Raw genomic sequence first — 24192 nt, forward strand, 5'->3', positions numbered from 1 at the left:
GGCTGCGCCAGTCAATAATTGTCAATAGAAAACAATTGAGTTTCAAAAGATAGGTAACGTCGTTCGTTTGCTGTAACATAATTCAAAAATTGTCTGCAGAAAAAAAGAAATATGAAAAATGAGAATTCATACTGAATGAAGAGTTAATGATACATTTACATTTATTGCTCTATAATCAGTAAATTAAATTGTTGCATCAAGATTGAAAAATGACGTTAGAAAATTTCAATGATACGAAATACTCAAACTGGAAAACTTAATTTTTTGAATTATGTCGATGTTGCAGCAAAGTGAGCGACGTAATGGCACACACGGGCTGCCGTCCTAATCGAGTGTCAATGCACGAATAATAACGCGATAACCTTGTGCGCGTACACACTACGCCATTAGTATCCAAAACACGCGTCGATTGTCGTGCGTTTACTCTTTCATGAAATGTGGAAAATTATTAAGATGAATAGGTAAGCCGAACACAGGGAATTCAAATCAGTTCAATGGGCAATCGCGCATTCACTATCAATGCACTCGTCAACGCTCCGCGATAGAAATGCTTCGACAAACGCTCTTAACGATAGATGCACTGAGTGTGCGTATTAGGGAGGAATAGCTGAATTATTTGCCGACAGATAATTGAGGATAACAGCGTAAACTGATGGCGGGAAATGCAGTTAGACCTGATACGCTCGGCTTCACCAACCGAAGAGTTATAATAGACTTTGTTGCGATGGTAAATGCAGAAATTGTTTAGCAGTAGACGACCGACAGCATAAATTGGCTATCAAACTTGAGCCGTTGCAGGTCCACGAAACTTTGCTACCTGGATGTGGGGTCCAACGATTCGGAGAATCAAGGATCAGAGTACACAGGCTTAAGAACAAAAAATTATTAAAATTTCTATTTAATTATTACGTCTCTTAAAATAATCTTTTAATTCAAAGATTTCTGATTTCGGAAACTCTAAAGTGTGCATCGTCAAAAATATTTTCTGATTAAAGCCGACACGATCTATAATTTGCGACAGAATTTAAGATAGAATTCCATTTATATCAAATTATGTATGAAATATTCGATTACTTTCTTTGACATAAGTTGTTAAAGAGTATGGCAGAGTTATTAATAAATATATGTAAATATAATAAAAGTATATGGAGAATTTTTTAGAGATAAAGATTTAATAAAAAAACTTGATAAACGTAAAAAACATTTGATGTAAATTATGATATAAAGTCCAAAAATGTTTGCCGATTAAAGCCGACACGATTTATAATTTGCAATAGAATTCGAGATAGAATTCTATTTATAATTTTAATATCAAATTATGTATGAAAGATTCGATTATTTTTTTCTTCGACATAGATTATTAAAAAGAATAAGTTATTAAGAAATATATGTAAATATAATAAAAGTATGTGGAAAGTTTTTTAGAAATAGAGATTTGGTCGAAATAAACGTAAAAAAACGTAAAAAACATTTGATGTAAATTATGATATATCAAAAGAGAACAAAGTGTACTTAACATGTTATATGTTAACAAACTTTTAATCAAAAATTTTTAAAGTTGAATAAAAAACAATTTCAAGATTTATTCAAGTAACATTTTAGTTCAGAAACAATCTTTTCTGATGTATCAAAAGCACGTTTATTTTTGTAACTGATAGATTTTACTACGTACAGGATATTTATCATGTTCAATAAACAATATAAAATTATAAACAGAATTTTGTCTCAAATTTCGTCGCAAATTACAGATCGTGTAAAGTGAGCCCAAGTCCTCACTTCAAGTTAAAATCGCGATGTCTTTTTCGCAAAAATATCTACAAGTCTAGAATTTCGATTGCTAAAGATTTAAAATTGGAACGACGAAATTGTAAATATCAATATTGTCAGAAATATCTTCGATTTCTCGCACGTGTTCCCTTTCCGATCTCCAACGTTGCGAGAACGTAAATCCCCAAAATCTCGGTTGAGTCAACCTCGAGTTAAGATCAATGTTTTCCCGAAACGTGCAAGAGCGCCCGAAGGGATCGTCCGCCGATCATCCCCCGGGGCGGTTTCCGCCGTGCCGCCGGCGTCACGGACAAGCTGGAGCCGCGGGGGCGTCGTTCCGGAAGCGGGATCTGGTTTGGGGTTTCCTTTCCTTTCGGCAGCCGCGTCGACGTCGAAGTTAAGGTGGCACTCACGAGGCGTAACTCCCGCTGATGCGGTTACGATATATCGATCCCGGTAAGAGCGTGACGGCTAAATTAAACTCGGCTCACCCCCGACCTTCACATTGCCCCCGGGGCAACTCGGCGCAGCAGCGAGGCAGGTGAGAGAGGAAGAGAGGAAGAGAGGAAGAGAGGAAGGAAGAGAGGGAAGGCCGTCGCGTCAGGTGCGCCAGAAGGTAACGACGCCCGTCGTCGATTCGCGATAGCGCGCCAATTATCTCCTGCTTTTCCTGCGCTCGAAAATCCGCGAGTTTTGCTGCTCGAAAACAACGGTGTTCTTTGGACTGCGGCTTCATTAACGGTTTCGCGAGCACAATTTGCTGAATCACGCGCGATATACATCCGTGCTTCAATTCACGTCCGACCGCGCCTTATCTAATTGCATACTGCCCGCGACCTCAAATAAGCATCTAAATGTTTTAAATTTTTAATTGCGGTTTTTTTTACATCGAGTGCCTTCTGTTGAGAATGTATAAAACATTTCTCAAAACATTAAGAAAATTATTTAAAAAATTACAGACTATTTTATCCCAGGCACCACAACACAATATTTTTGACATACATAATACCTATTACTTTTTACTTTTGATATATTATATAAATATTTTATAGATATTTTATATATACGAAGGAAAAGAGTCCTAAAATTTGTTATTTAAATGTGTTATTAAAATATAGACTACCCTATTTTATATAACATTTAGTAAAAAAAATAACATTTATAGTAATATTTTATACATATTTTATGAATACTTTTATGTTATATTTATGATAAATTTTTATGATGTGTTCAATTTAAGATCACAAAAAGAGTTATGAAATATTTTTGTAAAACATTGATAAAATATTCAAATAAATATTTTGTAAATCTTTTATAAATATTGTGCTGCCCGGGTTTAATACAAATAACAGAAAAAATTTAACCGCAATTTTTTATCTAAATAAAAAATTATTTGAATAAAAAATGAACATGTGCCCTAATGAAAATATAATTAATAATAAAATAATGAAAAAATCTGAATTTTTTTATTTAAGTACTTTAAACATTCAAGATGATTCACATAAAGTCTCATTGCGATACAGAAATCAATTCTCTCAAATAAAAAAAATTTATTTATTTACAGAACTAAACGGACAATCACAATAAAATTTTGTATAAATTGAATATTTAACGTACTTACCAAAAAATAAGATTTTTCATAATATTGTAAAAAGTAAATTATAATAATTTTTAATAACAAACTATAAAAATGTGTTATTAAATAAAAATATAATCTTATTCACGCAACTTTCGTATGTACACAGTTTATTTGACATGTTAATATTGACACATTTTCAATTTTATTTACTTTGGAGGGATCGTACGCCCGACACATCCTCAAACTTTTATTTATTCAAACACTTGGACGATGATAGATGCAAATGAAACATGCAAACAATCGTTATTTAAAGACTTAACAAACGATATATCGCTGTGTCAGAAACGACGCAGGAGAGGTCGTAGCTCCGAAAGCAAGACTCTCTCGACGTTTTCGTAAGACGAATGCTGGACGACGTCGCGTCGACCGGGCCGCATTCTTACGTAACATCGACGGACGTCGGGACACCGCGCCGCGGGGCAAAATCGCCGTTGCCACGAAAGAACGTATACACGGGGTGAACGAACGATAGGGAATCGACCGCTCCTCCCCGCGCGCGCGTGCGGCGAGATGAATATCTCTCGGCGCGGTGTACGCGCGTGGAGCACGTACTCCTACGGAGATTGGTAAGACCCATTAAGACGCGTGCCGCGACTCAACGATGCGTTACGTAACGCGGATAAGCGCTGGTGGAATCCGCTGTAATTTCCTTCGGTACTCTTTTCCAAATTCCCGCACGTTGCGGGAAGGCACACAAGAATTCTCAACGTTAAGTCGATCGCATCTGTTCTTGAAGGAACCTTTTGCCCCTTTACCTTCAGTTTTCGTCACTTCGCGCGAGCCCACGCGTTATTACCATTATTACCATTTTATCCGCTTTATTTGCGCAGGCCGCTCGCGCTCTTTACTTTATTTACGTTCGTTCATTTGCCGTTCACGTTCCGCAGTCGCGCTGCGCCGCGCCGTTCATTTATTTCACTTCCGATATTTATGGCAATCGCCATTCATTATTTTATCGCGAAAATTCTCCAGCGCGGCTTACGACTCCAAGTGCACGCCATAAATCGCGACGGCTCGATCTGCTTTTTCGAGATTTACGACAAAGTAAAAAGTGTCGTCGCTCTCCGGGTCGACGGGGACCGAAAGTCCGCGCAGTGATCGATAAGGCCGCGGTAAATTTAGTCGGCCGATTCCGTTACAGTTCGCATAACTGGGCACAGCGAGCGAAATGGACGCGCGCACGCGGCCCCCTCTAACATCTCTTATTGGCAGACGGCCACTCCGAAGAGAGCAGAAAAGAGAAGAGAGAGAGAGAGAGAGAGAGAGAGAGAGAGAGAAGACACAGGGAAGCCGGAGATGAAGCCCAAGCCGATGAATGTCGACTAACGGGATAGCGTTGCATGAATTTCGCGTGTGTGCGAACATCCGCGTGCGGATTCCGTCTTGTCCGATGTGACCACTCCTTACTTGCTCGACGAAAAAAATCCACTTTCCGCGTGCGTAAGATGCGTCGCGACGAACGGCGCTTCCCCACGTAGAAATGTTGATTAAATTTTAATAAGAGTCCGATTAGTTGGCCTGAAGATAAATCTGGGCCTTCTGTGGCGTACAACAAATAGTTCACAAGACATTTGTACATGGACGGACAAACACAATATAAACACAATATAAACAGTTGAAATGCCTATCAATTGATCGAAATAAATTTTCGGTCTTGAAACACAATTCTAAGTTGAACGAGAATTAGTAATATCACGTTATTAAATTGACTTTTATTTTAATAATTAAAAATCAATTTTATAAATTGAAAGAATTGTGTTTCAAGATCGAAAATTTATTTCGGCGCACACTAACGTAAAAAGGTATATGAAATCACTAAGATCTAGCTATGACAGATTGGTAAGAATTTCAATTCTTTTTTTAGAAAAACAAATTTTTTTTATTGGATTTCCGTTGCTTTCTATTTTAATTAATCAAATGTGTATCTCATTATAAAATAAGATTTAAATAAAAAGTCCTCATTATACCCTATAAATAAGGACTTTTTGAACATTTATTTTTTTATATGTGAGGTCATTCATAAATCTTTCTCTGGTCTTTATAAATTAACTCTAATAAAAAATACACAGAAAAAAACGATTTCTTTGACCTTAATCAATTTTATTGTAGCTAAACAAATTTTCTGAAAAAACGAATGTTTGAATCAATAAATAGTAGTGTTATTTTCGTCAAATAATAGACGTTTGAATAAAACAACAATATTTTTATTGAAACAAATAATGTTTTGTACACGTTGTTTCGGTAAAACAACTTTCAGTCAAATAAATGGGAATGCTAATTCCAATGAATCTTTTTTCTATGTATTTGTGAAATTAAAGTTTCTTTATGAAATATTGACAAAGCCTCAGATAAAAATAAAGAAACCTTTCTTGTGACATTCCTAATACGTAATAATCGGGACCTCATCAGATAAAAATAAGCAAATCTTCCTTATTGCATTCCTATAACAGTAAATAATGATCGAGGCTTCATGTTACATAAGACCATTCTCAATAAATTTCTACACAAATTGCAATGTAAAATATTTGTTTACAATCAATTTTTTTTAAACGACACATGCTGAGAGAAATATTTGATGAGATAAACCAAAGTTAAGTTAAATATCGATCAAATGAATTTTATAATTATAATTACTAAATGTGTAATTATTTTGTAGCCTTAACCAAACAAGTGTTTTCATACAACTTATAATCAAATGTAGCTAAGTTTTGGGTATAACATTCATGATCATTACACAGAGGGAAAAAAGTTTCTTTAGATTCAGTAAGTATTCCTATTTAACTGAAATTTGTTTCATTGAAATAATCTATGCTTATGCGAAATATTATTTGTTTGAATAAAAATTGTGTTGTTTCGTTAAAAAAATCTCAATCATTTGACAAAAATAACACTATTATCTCAAGTAGTGCCTTTCAACCAAATAATATATTATTTCATTACAATAACTAATATATACAAACAATGAAACAAAAAATTTATTTATATAAAAATGGCAAAATATATTATTTACAATTAGTCAAAGATATTATATCTTTCATTTCAAACAAATGATTTATTTAAGACAAAGATTTCAAATAATCGTACTTATTGATTCAAGCATTGGTTTATTTGGACCATTCCAAATAACAAATTTGTCTGAATACAATAAAATTTATCAAGTTTGAAAAAATCGTTTTCTCCATGTATTTAACTAAACGTTTGATCAATATTTCTCTCCGTGCACTTCGCGAGACTTGTTCGTCTTTCACGCAAATATCACGGAGGCATCGCGACAGCCTGAGATCCAAGATTTCCCCGGCGAGAGATCGAAGGTGTAACAAATCTCTGCAATTACCAAGCAAAGATTCGATGTACGCGAAGATAACAAACACGGTTATTCGTTGTAGATACGTAACGGCAATTACGCGATTAACGATTATTCCGGTTTGGCGCGGTTAATCAATTGCTCAAGAATAATTGGTTACGGCAGTTTGATAGCCATTTATTTGGACTGCCATTCAGGCGAACGAGAGTGGAGCCGAGAAGGACCGGCAGGAGGAAAGGGACGTAGAGGTTCACTTCGGACGACCCGGTGACCTCCTGAGCGTAGATTTACCGGTGGACGGTCTTGCTCGAGGGTCCTCTCGAAGGAGCGAATCCTGCGGTCGTAATTCACCGCGGTTACCGTTAAACGGAGAAAAGAGCCTAACGCCGCCGCCAGCAGCGAGAAGCCGAGAGAGAAAGAGAAAGAGAGAGAGAGAGAGAGAGAGAGAGAGAGAGAGAGAATGATGTTACCGCAGTGAAGGTACAAAAATGCGGCTGCCCGCTGCCAGGAGAGTGAAAATGGCCGCAGCGTCTCTCAACCACAGCGACTCGTTCGCGACATAATAGCAGACTCTTCTGTATCATGCATATATGCAGCCGCAGAGCCATAAGCCATGCAAGACGGCCGGTGGCTTCCGCTGACGGTGCGCTGACGGTCTAACACGCGCGTTCGTGCAAGCCTAACGATAATGGATTCCTCGCGTTCCTCTACGCGAGTCATCTCGGAAATTACCCGGCTACAGAGGCATCATAATATCCGCGAGAGAGAGAGAGAGAGAGAGAGAGAGAGACTTTCTAGACAATTGTAAAAAAAAAACAATTATATCCGTGAGCCGAGACAAATCTCGAGCAGGTGCGAGTTGCCGTTTCTCCCGTTTCTACTGGCAGCTAGTCCGTTAAATGGAACGGAAGCGTGTTTTGCTTGGTTGTAAAGTGTCCTTTTTCACAGTTCTCGCACGCGAGATAATTATCCGTTTCAGAACTAGTGTTCCGCGCGGGCCGCGCCCCGCGTGTCGGCAAGTACCACTTATGATTTGTGTAATCGCGCGTGCGGGGAAAAAAAGAGCAGGGCGGGCGAAAATCGGGTTATGAGGCCTAGATCAATGTAATCAGTCGATTAAATAGTTTTATAGGGACGTAGGAGAGAAAACCGTATATCGAGCAGTTTCTAATAAAAGAAAGCCAGAAGACGGGCGAGAGGACAGGAGATCGAGGGAACGAGAGAGAGAAAGGGGGGGAAGCCGCGTGTATTCACCTGGAACGACCTGTAAGAGGTGGAAGCGATAGCAGCCGATATACCGTTAGCACCAAGGAAAACCGACGTGTCAAACCGGTCGAATTTTTGGCGCGCGCGATTGCACGTAAGCGCGGCCTGTGCCGTTTCGCAATCTTATGCAAACGCAATCCCGCGTGCGTGTGCGTGCAGCCGAAGGTGCAACGAAGGTCAATGCGCCCGTTTCTCGAATCGGCGCGTCCGTCGTCGCGAATTATTTTTCTCCTCTCCATGGGAAAGCGACGCGCAGGGTGTCCCAGCGCGCGCGACACGTCCCCTTTTCAATATGCAGTTACATATCTTCCTTCAAAATCAACTACTAGGTGTTTGCTCCAGTTGACTTGCCTCATTTTCCCGGTATGCGGAAGAAACGGTATCAAATATCGATATCAAATAAAAATTTCGAGGAGGTAACCACTTGATGTAATCGTGGAATGGTGTCTCCGAATCATTATGAAATCTTTGTGAAATCCTCATATATGATAAAATCATGTATGATTATCATAAAATTTGATAAAATTAGAACAAGCTTTTAGCTTTTGTAATCAATTTTTATGTTATCTTTAAAAAAAAAGATTATCAAAAATTGTTATAATCCTTTTATTAGAAAAATCTTTCTATCTATCAATCATAACGGATCCCAATAAAGTCTTGAATATCTATTTTCTGAGTGGTTAGCCCTCAATTTAATTGTATTTGAAAGAAATTAGTAAAAGATATTTCTAGTCAAACAAAATCATTTTTCATCGCAAGAAATCTGATAATTATATATGCAATCACGACAAATTATTGTAAACTCAAATGAAATCAAATAAAATCATGTAAACTGTGAGACAACATTTTAGCTAGTGGTTACCCCCTCGTTAGTATTAAATAGTACTATTAAAAAAACTTAATTAAAACATTGCCAATTTCTATTTGATATTTTTTTCTCTCGGTTCATTAATTATTTTTGTTGAAATAAGAATATATTTTTCTCTAAAACTATACAAAACTCTTCATGGAAACAAATTATACTTCTATACCTTTTTAATTAAAAAACACAAATTTGCTTTTAATGGAAATCTATTCACTAGCAAAAGTTTTCACCGCCAATTAATTTTTCCTTAAATAATTATATTTGGTAAATTTAAGTAAGATAAAATAAATATCTCTCAGTATTTCACGTGCTAAAAATAATATTACTTTGTGATATCGTTATATAAAAAAATAGTAAGTTTAACAGCAAGTTTTGCAAAGCTTCAGCTTCAACGTAACAGACAATTACAGCTCGCGTATTTCCGCTTCCCTTTCCCGAACAATTTTCTTGCTATCTCGCTGATATTTTCCGTCGAGGTAACTGAATTTTGCTAAAATCCGACTTCCAGTCGTAAGGAGATCAATCAACCGAAATGAAACTTTCGCCGCGGAGCGAGATCGGGACCTCCCTCGTCTCGGTAAAACAGATGTAATCCTTACGTATTCACGTCCGCCACAAGGACCCTTAATTACTCATTAAGAACGTCATCCGCAAGCAGCGCCTTTATAACTGCACATACGTTACCGACAGGCGACGCCATTTAATCGTCTCGTTGCGGGACGAAACGAAAGCCCTTCTCCTTCGCCACTCTCCCTTCGCATCTCCATCTCCCCGAGACGGGCCCTGACAAATTAGAGACACTCGCGGGCTTTAATGAGTTTTGGTCCTAATTAAGCCCGGAGACTCCGGCGAGCGTCAATACGTAAAGTTAACTGAACGGCAACGCACGAATAATCCGGGCGAGCGCGATAACACGTAATTTTCATTAATTGGCTTTTGCGCGAGTAATCGCGTCAGCTGCGTAACTGACGGTACTACGGAAGCCCGATGAATTTTTCAGCGACTCCTCAGAAAGCAGAGAAAGAGAGAAAGAGAGAGACTGCTACGTATCCGTAAGAAAGCTCTCCCAAAAATGACTGATCTGCCACGCGAAACTAAGCTGCTGCCTTCCTCGCGCGAAAAGCGATTCCCTTCGAGCGTTATTAGCTCCTCGAGAGTCAAAAGCTCCTCGAGAGTCTTTCGGGAAAGAGGCGCCGTAGCACTCGGGGAAACTTTGATTTCACAACTTTGAATTTTCACGCGCGTTTTACGCGACGCGCGGCGGCGAAAATTCATTCGGGGGAAAAGCGGAAAACTCCGGGCGGGCCACTTGGAGCGAATCGAGCGGAAAGTTGCTCTCTTCGTTCGCCGACAATGGACGGAGGAAATAGAGAAAAGAAACAGGAAGTCCCCGTCAAAAAAAAAAGTCCGCGGAGATTTACGCGAGCAGCAAGGAAAGCTCGGAGAGAAAAGCCTCGTTCGAAGATCGGGAAATTGAGTTTCCCGGGGAGATCTTACTCCTCTTTCCCCTGCCTGCCCCCCACTCTCCCTCCCTCTTTCCGAAACTCCGGCGCTCATTTATTTATCTCCCGTAAAGGATGCGCGAGCACGTACGCGATCGAAATGAAATTTTTAATAAATAAATAGCGCGCGCCTCTAGAAATTCACGGAGATAAATGCGTGCATCGGCAACGACGTGCTCGGTTTTCCGATGAGATAGCCTGAAAATTGCATCATCCGCCCGCCCCGGAGCATCCCCAAACGAGTCGAGATTGTAGTACCTACGAGTTTAATGACCCGGGAACGACTACCGCGGCCCTATGAACTTTACAAGTACCAAAAAGTTTGCGCGTTCGCGGAAGAAAGTTGCGAGCGCGTTCAGTTCCGCTCGTACGTTCCGCGGCTGTAAAAATTCAAAACGCAAGACGCACGTTGTGCTCTCGAAAAGCGAGAGTAAAGACTGCGAAAGCCCCGTTCACGATTCCGAAACGTCGAGAGTCCTATGTGCGCTACAATATTCCTAGAATATATTATACGAATATTATTAAAGATTAAAATAATATTCCGAGAATATCATTCAATATTTTTAATATTACTATACTATATTAATGTTATATGGATATAACCGGATATCCGTGGAATATTATAAAAATGTTATTTTCGTTCAAAAATTAATGTAAATTATAATGATTATAATGCATAAAATATTCATAAACTTTGTAACTATTACATTTGAAAGTTATTCTCAATAATTTAAAATATTGAAATAAATAATATTCACTTTTCATATAATATTCGCATAATATTATCAGAAGTGGCTATATAACTTTTTATTAATATTAATTAATATTAATAATATTTCAAGAGTATTATTTAATATAAAATAACATTGTAGCGCTTATAGGGAAATTTCGAGAAGGATAGGAGATACGTTCGGAATAAAAAGCTTCTTTCGACATAATATAATCGATAAGGAAAATTCGGGTAAAATTGAAAGACTGGAGGGATTCGAGCAGTAAGACTCAGAGAGACTTCCCTCACCACGATTCGGGAGTGACACGATTGTAAAAACGAATCTTCGAAGATTGCGAACGTTCAGGAAAGATCTAAAAATCCTCCGAGAAGATCCCAGATACCCCAGGCTCCGAGATCCCGTGGCTCGCTAGTGCTCCAAGAGCAAATAGAAAGGAGCACGGTAATTTTCCCGCTCGTGGTGCTCATGCCACGTTGCACCGGGACCGGTTGTGCAACTGCAGCGCGCGAAACACGGCGCGGCGCGGAGGTGCACGTACATACGTACGTACGTACGTACGCCATTGCGTTGTAGAAGGTCGTAGGTGGTCCCAGGTGGGTCAGTCGACCAACTGGTTTCCAGCGGCTTCGCGGAAACTACCTGGAAGACCACGTGCTTTCCCGACAGAATAAGTGCAATGCAATCAGCACTCTCCTCCTTATCGCGGGCGAAGGCCATTACGGCGGAACGAGATATTCGAGTCTCCCAAGTGCGATTCTCATCGAGATTCCCAATCTTATTTAACAAATTCTTAATCCAACTCGACCGTTTTCCGAGAGGAGTACTCAGTGTTTCGGCAAGTAACTGTTAGTCTAGACTGAGCAAAAAAAAAAGTTTAAGCAATTTTGTCTTGCTTTCGAGAGAACGTCGAAGAATTCACTGTTTATCGTTCCTCTCGAAATGAATCGATTCAATTGTCGGTAATATCGAGAATGTCGAGCACTCGTGCGTCCTTTAAACCATTCATATAAATGCGGTCTTTATACGGTACGACGGGTGAAAATGTGCGAGGAAAACTATCGACTTGGCGAGAAACGATACGCAATTGTAAAGGAGCGGAATGCGAAAGATCGCGCCGAACGACGAGAAAGTCGCTTTCGCTCGGCCACTTCAGAGGAGATCGGCCACTCTTCTCGTGGCGAGTCGCGATTAAAACGGAGCCCGATCCAGGGCCGTACTTTCTACGATGTAACACGATCCTGCCATTTTACACTAATAGATCCAGTATAAAGAAATTTCAAACTCGCAACTCTCAGAAGGTCGAACAGGTCTCTAACTTCCTTGATTTTCGTATTCGTTTTCTAGTTTTCTAAACCACAGAATATGTTAAAATTGAACAGTTTTAAAAATACAGATGTTGAAAAGCTTAAAAATTTAACGTGCAACTGTTCGACGAAATCTTTCAAAATTTTCAGCGATTTTTTTTGTAAGAAATAGGAACACTCTCTCAACTCTGCATCGCAATAAAACTACATAAATCCCTTTGAATACTTAAAATATAAAACAATTCAGATTTTTGTCATTATTTCTTTAATACATTTCCAATAAAGCGCATTTCTACTTTTCTACTTAAAATAATTTTTGATTCAGAAAATTGCCGTTAAATTTATGTTAAAATAATAATTTAATAAAATTTGTATTAAAATGTAATATAAGAAAAATAAATTTGTACAACTTTTTCATTAGTTTGAAAATAGATGTAAAACATATTTAAGAATTTATAACATTTAAGAAATATTCAAATGTTACAAATATTAAAAAAATGTTTAAGATAATTGAAGAAAGTTCTTAACGATCTCGAGAAGGCTCTCACGATCCCTTAATGAGCTCTTGACAATCCCAAACACGGGCTATAAAGATGTATTGTACAATAAACGTTGGAATTTCTCCTCCGATAAACTGTGAGATTCCGAGTTTTGTAGATCCGAGAATCCATGAATGCGATAATTCAGGCACGTAAATGACGCTTTTTAGCCGCTGGAAGTGTTTCAGGACTCGGGAGATCGTCAATCGGAATGCCTTGAACCGGCGCGGCGCGCTGAAACGACCGGCTCGAAGAGGCCATATCGCCGGATTGAAAACTGGTGTTAGCCATCGCGAACGAAGTCGGTTACGTCCGATTTGTTGCGGGGTGAACGATCTCGTTACAGCTTTATGCGCGATTACAAACCGCGGCCTCGGTCGCAGCGGCGAGAGGAGGCGGGAGAGGGAGGTATCGCCGCCACGCGAAAGCAACCGCGGACGTCTTTAATTATTAACTTTCTACGTGTCATTATCGCGGAAAAGCCATGGACGCAGCTGGCATCGGATTGCGAAACACGTACGCAATCCTAACCGGCCACAATAGCGCGTGGCCGTTTTCGCAGAGAGCACCTCGTGGTAACGTAATATTCTCTAACTGTTCATTTGTAACAGCGATACACGCACGGTTTGTCTCGAACGAGACGTGTCAAACTGAGGCCGAGTGACTGATGGATGGATAGAGCGTTTATCCGAGTCCTAGAGCAAGCTCTCTAAGAACGGGCAAGTTGATACAGAAAATAAAAAAAACAGAAAAGAGAGAAAACGTGAAAAAAAACTTACAAAGAAAAAATAGATTCGCTAAAGAAAATAAAAATACAAACTAATCAACAAAATAATAAAAAAATAAAAGAAAATAACGATGGATAGTAGGAAGTAATACCACATAATCGGAAATAACATAAAGGTTATAGAAAACAAGCGACGGAAAATAATACGAAGCAAAAATAAAAATGTAGAGATAAGTACAAAATAAAAATTAACGTGCTGTAGCAAAGAAAATTTTATTACCAAATTAAAAAAAAAATAGCAACTAAAATGTGAATAACTGAATAAGAGAGAGAGAAAGAGAGAGCGGGATGAATGATTAAAACTCACTCTCTGACTCACTCCCAGTCACTTTGATTTACTCGATTAACCTTCCTGATCGTCCATGAACAGTTACTCTCATGCCCGGCCATTACGCTTTTTCTATCGAGAGATGCGAAGTTTTATTATATCCCGATTATCCGCCATTCCTCCTTTCACCGACCATTGCTACGGTTATAGTTATGTTACAAAGTTCAGAATTTGCAGGATCGAGCCAAGGAAATGATTCATCGCGCTCTCGAGCGGAAATATCATGGAAATATTACGAAACATTATTGCACGTGATATTTACGCAAAGATACACGCGGGGCTCTTCTCTTGTTACGCGAATTCTATAAAATTAATGTGTAATTAATTTAATGCATCACACGTCAATTATTCATTATCGCAGTAGTAATAATAATAATCAATAATGATAACTTTATTAGCTCAATTCGGAATGTTAATATTTAATCGACCCCGATATTATTTCGATAATATTATATTATTAATAATTCACCGGCGAGAATTATCCCGCCGCGTTTAAACATTATCAGCGGTCGCATGGAGTTTAAGCATAATTTTCTGCTGGTGGGTAGCGAGAGGGAGGAAAAAGAGGAGGGCGACGGTATCCGCTCGTAATCCGTGGCGCTTTCCCGAAGACGGATCCGTCGCCATCCGTAAACAGGATGTTTTTTAACCGTCGGAAAAGGATTCCGACTGTCCCGGGCGGTCGTTGTCGGATTTATTTCGCGTTTTCGCTTTCACCGCCTTCGCGGTCTGCGAGACCATCGCCGCCGTCGCCGTCGCTGCGCGTTTTCACCACGGTGCAGTAAAGTTATCACGATCTTTTTACGCGCGTGCCGCCCGTCAAAGCGTGATCTTCAGGCATTCAACTCAATTTCTCGCGATTCTATAAAGCCTTCGTTAGACGAACTATAATTTGCAACAGAATTCGAGACATGTCATTACTTTTAATACCCAACTATAAGAGAATGAGACAATTGAATATTCTATACACAATTTTAAGAGCCACAATCGAGTTATGGCTCGTATAATACAATTTTTTCTCTTCTGTAATTAATTACATGTATTCATAATTTGACATAAAAAAATTATAAACAAAATTTTGTCGCAAATTATTATGATAAATCGTGGGATTTGAAGACGTTTTGGCTCTATCACGGCAGCTATAAAAATTATCAAAATTTAAAGAGTGCGATTTAAAAATTAGATTTATTCTTTTTTGTTACTATTAGAGTCCATCGTGATCTCTTAAAACAGCGGATAAGGGAAAACAGTCTCTCGCGCGCAAGATCGCATGGAATCCAATGTATTTAGCGGTACTCGGACAGTTAAACGGGATTTTTCTCACTTTTAGCAAAATTATATTTTCACGTGGCGGTAGGAGGAGAAAACGATGGAAAAAACGGCCCGTAACCGCGTTAAAAATTCGCGTCGGGAAATTTATGTTTTCACAAAGCGCGACGCCGCGCCGCCGCGAAAGATCTCCGTGGAAAAGTCGTAATTCCAGCATTTTTCCCCGCCGTTGCTCGCCGCTTTTCCATTGGGCAGCCACAAAATTACCGAATGCACATGAGAGGGAGGAGGGAGGAGAAGGAGCGCGAGCACACGTGCGCCTCTGCAGGAATGGATGTTTTCCTGGCTTCAGGAATCCCGTATGAATATTTATGAGCGACCATCTCGACCTGGGCGCGGTGGATGGAATCTACATTCCTCCTCTCGGTTTCCTCTCCCTTCTTTTTCTTCCTCCCTCTCTCCACCTCCTCTCTTTTTTGTGCCCTCTCCCGCTTCCACGCGTAACAAACTTCTTTTACCTCCTCCTCCTCCTCTTCCCTCCATACTCTCGTCCCCGTCTCCCGCTTGATCCGTCATAAAATCGTAGTATATTTCCCCGTCAGGAGTATCCTTGAATCGAAGCTCCGGTGAAGGGGATGAGAGGGGCACGACTCCGGAGATTCGAGAGGGACAAATAATTTGCATGGTACACTATCTACATCGCGTCGAATTTTAATTCGACAAACTTGACCTTTCGAAATTTTAATCTTTCGTCGGATAAAAATTTAATGCCGGATATCGGCATCGCGATTATTCTTTTTTTTTTCTTTTTACTCCCAGTGCTTTTATCTCCGATAGAGAGGAGAGCAACGCAGACTCCGGCGAGACCGTCTTATCGATAATTTCACGTGATACCGATGTTTATCGCAGAAAGAAAACAAAAACAGTCAAAACCAATATTGCAACGTATCACTATCTAATTAACATTTAACAATAAAGTAAATTAAAATACTCATGTAAATTATGCAAAATACATATTGTATTACATCAATAAAAATAAATATCGCTAACGATAAAACTAAAAACGTGTCAAATACAGACTGACCGCAAAAAAGCTGCAAAAAACCGCAAATAAAATGTGGAAAATATGTTAAAGGAGATATTAAGTTATTGTATTAAAAAAAAGATTGGGCTGGATTTCATGGCTATTCTTAATTTTGAGTATTTAAGAATAACCGTTAGTTCCAACTTGAAATTTTTTTGCGGCCATATATGATGCATTCTTAATTTTACTGTCGGTGATATTGCTGGCATTCTTAATGCGATTTACATTTTATATTTTTATAACTGCCGTACGTTTTATGATTTGCGCGATTTTAATTAATTTCGTCGACAAATATTCAGTAAAGTTCGATCGCTAATAGCCTATAAATTGTATAAATTAGATCGTATTAAATTAACATAGCGTACAGATTAATAGGCTGAAATAAACAAGAGAGAAGGAGGTTAAAAATAATAAATCCGATATTTGTAAAATTTATAAAATAATAAATCCGCATAATTATCCGTACGTTTAATTCGTTTCGTTGTTAAATATTAATCGGACAGTAAATACCGTGTAATATTAGTTTGGAGCGCGTTGCCGTTTCTTTTTCTCTCTTCGTGCGACTTGGAGATTTATAGTTATTGGCCATTGTTCGCGAGCGAATTGTTAATTAACGGTTAAGTAACGCTTGGACTGGCGCGCTCGAATAATGGGACGTTCGTGTGACGGATAACGGTGATACCGCCGCAGCATCCGAACGCGCGCCGCGACGTTTCCCGGGATCGATCCTGACACGTCACGTGCGCCCATCGCATCACGGTCTCGAAGCGTCACGGTTTTTATTGCAATATTTACATCCTGATTTCGTCAACGCGGACGTTTTATCTCGCGCGTCCGATGCAAAACAGCGCGCGCCGCGCCGCGACCGGCGAAATATTTACCTTGCAATTCGGACATGTAATAACTCCGGATATTCCGCAGCCCGCGCCGACAGATGCACACCGCACCCGGTTCAGTCCCGTTTATGCAGTCTACCCCCTTGTTTGATTTCCACCGGAATATTTTACGCCAATGACGCGCCGCCCTCCTCCTCCTCCTCCTCCTCCTCCCTTTTGCACGAGTTTTTCGATAAATCGAGTGAGCAACGAGCCGAAAAAAATCGATGCACGTCGATGTTAAATACGCACGTAGCGTTTAAAAAAATAATTCAGAACAACGGTAGACTCGGAGATGTACTTCACGGATTTTGATCAATTTTTTCACGGTTATTCTGGAGTGCTAAAAAGCAACGATCGCGATTTTAGATGACGACGAATCATTTTCAGACCTCGAAAAACCGATAAGTATTGAACAAAACAAGTATTGATTCTTAGTTTTCATGGTGTAGATGATTTTTTCTGCAATATTCTCTTGTTTAATAAAAATTGATTCATCCTGTCACTCTTTATACAAAGGCATTAAAAGCGATCGAAAAGTAAATGCTTGAAATAATATTTCAAATTTCGTATAATAACGGAATTTAGTACGAGAGACAATCTGTAAAGCCTTCACTGTTTAATTATTTTATTTCAATACTTTTATACGCGAAATAATCAGAAGGGTCGATTTGTGTAAAAAAAAAGATATAAATATATATAGAAAATGCAAGCAAATTATTTGTGTTATCAAAAGAGAAAATTGTGTTTGCGTCTGAGAAATTTTCACGATTCAACTTCTACCATTGTTTGCGCGATGAACGTTATCTGTTTTCTTTAAAATAAGCCAAAGATTTTGATTTTCCAGATATAAATACATAATGTGCATATGTACACATTCATAAAAATGCAAAGCATTTACATATTTATTATTCATTACATTTTTTTTAACATTATATTCAATAAAACATTCATATTTTTACGAAAAACATACGCGCTCAAAAAAAAACGCATATTTGCATAAAGAATTTTAACATTATAGATAAATGATAAACAGGAGACTCTCAAAATATCATTTCATTTACAGTTACGTTTTTTTTATCGCGTTTTATCGGCGTTCGATTCGAACATGCTATTGATAATGCACATATGAAAAATATTACGACACGACGCTGAAATAATATTACTGCAAGACTTCAAAACGACCGCGCCGGATTTCCCGAATTAATAGTAAAATTTCAACATTTTTTTCGCGATTAAAGCGCGAATAATTTCATACTTTCCGGCTTTCGTCCCTACCCCCGCGCGAAATTGCAGGATTTATGACGCTCTCGTTGATCGATCGACCATTTATGTCGCCTTCCCTTCTTCGGCACGTTTTGTTTACGTCGACTCGAATTACGTACGGCGCTCGTTGTCATAATATTTATCGGTAAGTCAAAAGTTACCGCGTCGCCCAGGCATTCGCCGTAAATCGGGAGAGTAATACGGCAGCGCGTCGAAATAAATCAAATTCGAGGAAGACACTTTGTAAAAACGTTGTGTTACGGTCGATGAACCTCGTCGTTGGCCGCCTTGATTAATGCAAGAAATATTTAAATCGCGTACCCATTCTCCGATCACGTTAATGTATAATGCATGCTTCGAGGTAAACCACGGCCATTCCTTAATAAATCGCGATACTCCAAAGCGCCGTAAATTCCTTGAAATGAAATCATTTTCGTAATCGCGTGAGAAAGCCACTTTGACGTGTATATCGTTTAGTCTTTTTTACAGCTTACAAGGCAATTTATAAATTTATAACGCGTAGTTATAAAAGAGAAAAGGAGTAAAATCTCCCTTTATGTAAAAATCACGATAAAATACTTTTTTATATAATAATTTTTATTAGGATAAATCGTACGTTAAGATTTTTCTGCACATTACGTTTAATGCCATGTAAATTTATTATAAAAGGTATATTTTTCATTATATTATTATTATAATGTAAATCTCATTTCATATTTTGATCGCGTTTTTCTTTTGAACGTAGAACGTCCTTCGCCAGCTATAAATCAGACAGAAAGAGAGAAAGAGAGACGCGGCGAATCACTTTATTAAAAAAGGGGAGGGGAAAAAAGGAGGAAAGGAAACGCAGATATCAGCGATCGCCGCTTATTGCGCCGAATAGCGCCATATTGCGACATGCTAATGAATTTTTTCCTCCGGCAGGAGCGACAAAAAAAAAGATTAATTCACCGCGGGTGCTTCATCGAGGAGGGGAACTAGAAAAGAAGAGATGATACACACACACACACACACACACACACACACACACACACACACACACACACACACACACACACACACACACACACACACACACATATTAAAAATTAATCCTTTCAACTGTTAAGAACCTCGAGCTTGTTCGGAGGGCGACAAGTGGTCGTAATGAACGCTCTAATGAACATGCATAACGAACGCGACCTCGTTAAGCCACGTGGCCGATCGTTAACACGTGTCCTCCTTTTTAACTGTTACCTAGGACCTGGCGACAAAGGGAGGGAAAAGAGGAAGCCACTGTGCATGGCTGATCTGTCGTGGAAACGGAGTAAAAAATGTTTCGTCTCTCGACGCTTTTCAAACCAGTGATTTCGCGACCCAATAAACCTCAAAAAAATATACAGTATACACGATATCCTAATATGACCGGGAAGTGTATCAACACATTAAAATAATTAAAATAGTTATATCGGCCGAAAGCAAATCTTAGGGCTCAACAATTTTCAAGATGAATTTACAAACATTTACAAGATTCCTAAAACTTAGCTTTTAAAAAAATCCAGAAACGTAATATCACAAAAATTAAATTGCTAATCAATTTAATAATTTTTAAGCTAACAAACATGTCTAACTATCTCCTCTTCCTCCTTTTTTCCCAAAAACTCAAGAATTTATTACGAAAAATATTACTTGGATAAATTTTTGACAGTTTTCGGAAAAAAAGGTGGGATAGTAGAGATGCTTATAAGCATCAGAATTATTAAATTAATTAGCAATTTAATTTTCGTGATATTGCACTTCTGGATGCTTCTTAAGTTCGACAATTTGGGGAATCTTAAAAATTCGCCTAGAAAATTATTGAACACTTAAGATCTGCTTTCGACCGGTGCCATTCTCGTTATTTAAATGTGTCAAAAAAATATCGATGTGAAGATTCGCGAGAAATCCTGCAGAAAGCTCTTAGCAGGAGGAGCCCGCGGAAATGCGCAAACGAAGTTTCTGTGAGTCTTCCAGACTGAACTTTCTCGCGGGATTTCTTGCTCGCCGAGGGAGTAGCGCAAAGTTATAAACAGAAAGAAAGCGGAAAGAAACAATCGCGAGCTAATATTAAATAGCTGCATAACGCACAAATTTCCATCGCATTAATTTTTGCAAAAATTGAAGAATTCAAAATTGAAGAATTCGTCCCTAAAAAGGACACCGTGTATCGTAACACGTCTCGCATTTTATCATTTAAGGATGTACAGGACATTTCTCAAAACAAGAAAAAATGTAAAAATAATTTAATTTTTAATAACCATTAAACTAATATGTTATTAAATAAAAATATAATTCTCACACAACTTTCATATGCACATAGTTTATTTGCAGTGTTAATATTAAACACACATCCAAATTTTATTGTACGTCCGATACATCCTTAAAAATTTCACGAGACATTTGCACTTCATTTCACATGTTTTCCATGCCAAGAGTTTGCAATGGCCACTGTATGCCCAAGGCGGCTGCATACGTATATTCCACAGTAAAATTAATCCATCCATTATCGATTTTGCAAAATTAATTAATTATATATGCATATATAATATCGTAATTTTATACACATATATTAGCCAAGGAATGTGCGGTTGGAGAGAACGACATTCTGTAACGCACCCTCCGGGTACTCCGCACGCACCCTCTACGCACGAGGAGCGATGGCACGTGCGAAGGGGAATGGGGAAGAGGGGTGCGTGTAGATCGGAAGCCAATTAATATCTAGACAGGGGCACGCCCTCCCTCCCCCTCCCCCCTCCCGTTGTCTCCGCCAATACACCTGGCTGAATAATCCCGCTGAAACATAACTGCGTGAGCAGCGTGATATACTCGCGCCATGGGGCTCGCTTGTCAGCGACGGGACCCCCATAAACTCTCGGCCGCGCGATAACGGGGTTAACTCGACGGTTACCTCGTTATTTCGATGCGAGATCTCCGGGAGATTGTAACGAGGCGTCGTTCCGTACCCGCGCACCGCCGCGATAATTATGCCGGACATCCCGAGGCCAATCACCTAAACGATCCTCCCAAAAATGGGGAAAAATGCGGATGGTTTCGGGTTTCGGGGGAATTTATTCGGCAACGCTTTGATAAAAATTTCGAAAAAAAAAAAAATTAGTTGTTTAGATTCTCTGAGCATTTTCGTGTAACGGATGTACTATAAACTTTCGTTTTTCAACCGATAATCATGTACGCTGCAATTGCATTTATGTTTCAGCTACTTTCTAGTTCAAGTTGAAATGCATTTTCCTTGTCAATCCGGGCATAACTGTCCAATAATCGAAAGTAAATGTGCTAGATTGGCTTGCTCGATCGAAAGTAGAGATGCGTGAGCTAGTCGAATATATGAATCGAATCGATTCGAATCAGGTAACATGTGATTCGATTCGGATTTGAATCTCTATGTTTTGAACCTAACTATTCGAAAATTTCGAATCTAAGATTTAAGTACGAATCGCATATATTGACAATTTTACAAAATCATATTTAAAATTATTTTATCATAATTAGTATTATTTTGCTTTTAATATAAACATCTTTTATTATTGTCTGTATATTAATATTCAACTTAGTGATAATTATGTTTTGCTAATTAAAAATTCTGTATCAACAATTCAATTCGATTCGATTCGAATTTGAATCTCTGTAATTCGAATTATTCAAAAATTTCGAATTTAAGAAGTTCAAGTACGAATCGTATACTTACAATATAATAAAATCATATTGAAAATAACTTTATAATCAATTGTGTTTTTTTGCAATAATATAGAAATCTTTTAGATCAAGATCTATGACCGTTAAAGCTTGTCAATTTATTTGCGTTTTCGTTTATCAGTCGAGATATTCTTATTTAGAAATCTTTTGTTATTGCCTAGCTGTATATTAATGTTCAACTTAATAATAATTGTGTTGTTAATTAAACGTTATCACACATCAACGATTCGATTCAATTCAACATATAGAAAACCTAACCGCACGTCTCTAGTTGAAGGGATTCGTTACTTACCTTGTAGATCTCGTCGACGAGCCTGGTGAGTTCCTCGGTTTCCATGATGAAAACTCCGCTTTTTCCGGCTTCACAAGATGCTCATATTTTTCCGTCCTCCCGAGACCGGATCTCACGTGGCCGTCCCGCTTTCCTGTACTCGATCGTGATGCACGTTCGATATAATCGCGCACTCTGCAAGGAAAAAAAAGCCGAACGGCAAAGATTAGATTGTCGCGTAATTCCATCGGATCGGTTCGTTAAAATAAACATACGTGTACAAGTCAATTTAATTAAATTTGTAATAAAGCGTTAAGAAGAGTCTTGAAAGTCATCGATCGCGTTCTCTACTGATAGCGAAACAAGTAATGGCAACGAACCCTTTGCAACGGATGTAAGTGAGCAGCGCAGCGAAAAGCTGTCGAAATAATTGGGAAACTTCGTTAAAAAATATTTCATTTACAAATCAACTGATTTAGCTCATATTTTGCCTCGGTGCAATTAAGGCACTCGAATATCTACTAGCGAAAATACAGTTTGAAAAAGTTCAATCGTTTCTGAAAAAATTTGCCAACGAACAGCCAGACGCTGCAAAATTATTGGGTTGTTACACAAGTTCGGCACACTTATCTTCTTTTTTCTTTCAATAAAACAGTTCTCATCGAGTAACAACCTAATATAAACCAGTTTACTGCGCTACTTATACTTGATAAATAAAATACCATCGCGATATGCAACAATGTTAACAATTCCGCCAGAGATAATTAAAATAGCCTGATGTCTTAATTTAGATTTCCATTGGATAATATGCGGCGCTGTCGCGTTCTTCCTCGGAACTTACAAATTTTTTTTTGAATGTTTCAACACGCAAATCTGTGAATTCTCTCGCGGGTCTTTGACTCCACTGGCATTTCTCTACGCATATCCACCTAACTATTTATCCATTACTGTGTTTTTATGATAATGATCGCTAATAGAAAAGCGCATTCCTCGCTCGATTGTGACCAGTCGGCTGGAATCTCGAAACGCCGCGCCACTTCGCGGCTAAGCACAGGCTAGGCATTACTCATACATAGAACGAGAGAGGTCACGTTTCCCAAGTACTTTCATTCCGCAAGGACACCCGGTATGCGCGAGCGGCCACGGGAGAGCCGCATAACTTCGCCGCTTTTATCTTTCGACGCGGATCTACGGGCCGCGCGTTAAAGTTGTTCACGGATCGAGACGATCGAGGAACGCGGCTGAATCTTTCGTTAACTGTGCATAAAAACACATAAAAATGTAATTATCGCGATCACGCGCGCCAATAGATTTGCAGGGGAAAGTTGCTGAATGCACGTACCAGTCCCCTAAGCGTACCTGTTCGATATTTTACATTTTTGCTTCACGTAAGCACCAATTAATAACAAAAATACAAGATAAATAAAAAATGTTGTAGAATATTTTACCTTCGTTGTACATACATATTTACAATTATTATAAAAATTATATACATTATATTTTTATAAACTCTATCAATTTTCCTAATTCGTAGCACCTCAAATTTTACTATAAAGAAATGATACTAACGTTGTAAGATTGATATGTGAAGAAATATATGAATAAAAATATGTCAATTACAAAAATTGAAACCAGTTTTATTTCGGTATTCTTACTTTTCAATATT

At 38.6% G+C, this 24192-nt stretch overlaps 1 protein-coding gene across 4 annotated transcripts in view; it reads right to left on the minus strand.

The window, feature by feature from the left end:
• Positions 1-24192, minus strand: part of LOC105208145 (trichohyalin) — a 116402-nt gene that overhangs the window by 69264 nt on the left and 22946 nt on the right. For all 4 annotated transcript variants that reach the window (XM_039456614.1, XM_039456613.1, XM_011177914.3 and 1 more), the window contains one exon: positions 22548-22721. In XM_039456614.1, coding sequence (XP_039312548.1) covers positions 22548-22592 — 45 coding nt within the window. In that variant the 5' untranslated portion in view covers positions 22593-22721. The remainder of the gene's footprint in view (positions 1-22547; positions 22722-24192) is intronic.

This window comes from Solenopsis invicta, chromosome 13 (genome assembly GCF_016802725.1).
Source record: "Solenopsis invicta isolate M01_SB chromosome 13, UNIL_Sinv_3.0, whole genome shotgun sequence".
Lineage (NCBI taxonomy): Eukaryota > Metazoa > Arthropoda > Insecta > Hymenoptera > Formicidae > Solenopsis > Solenopsis invicta.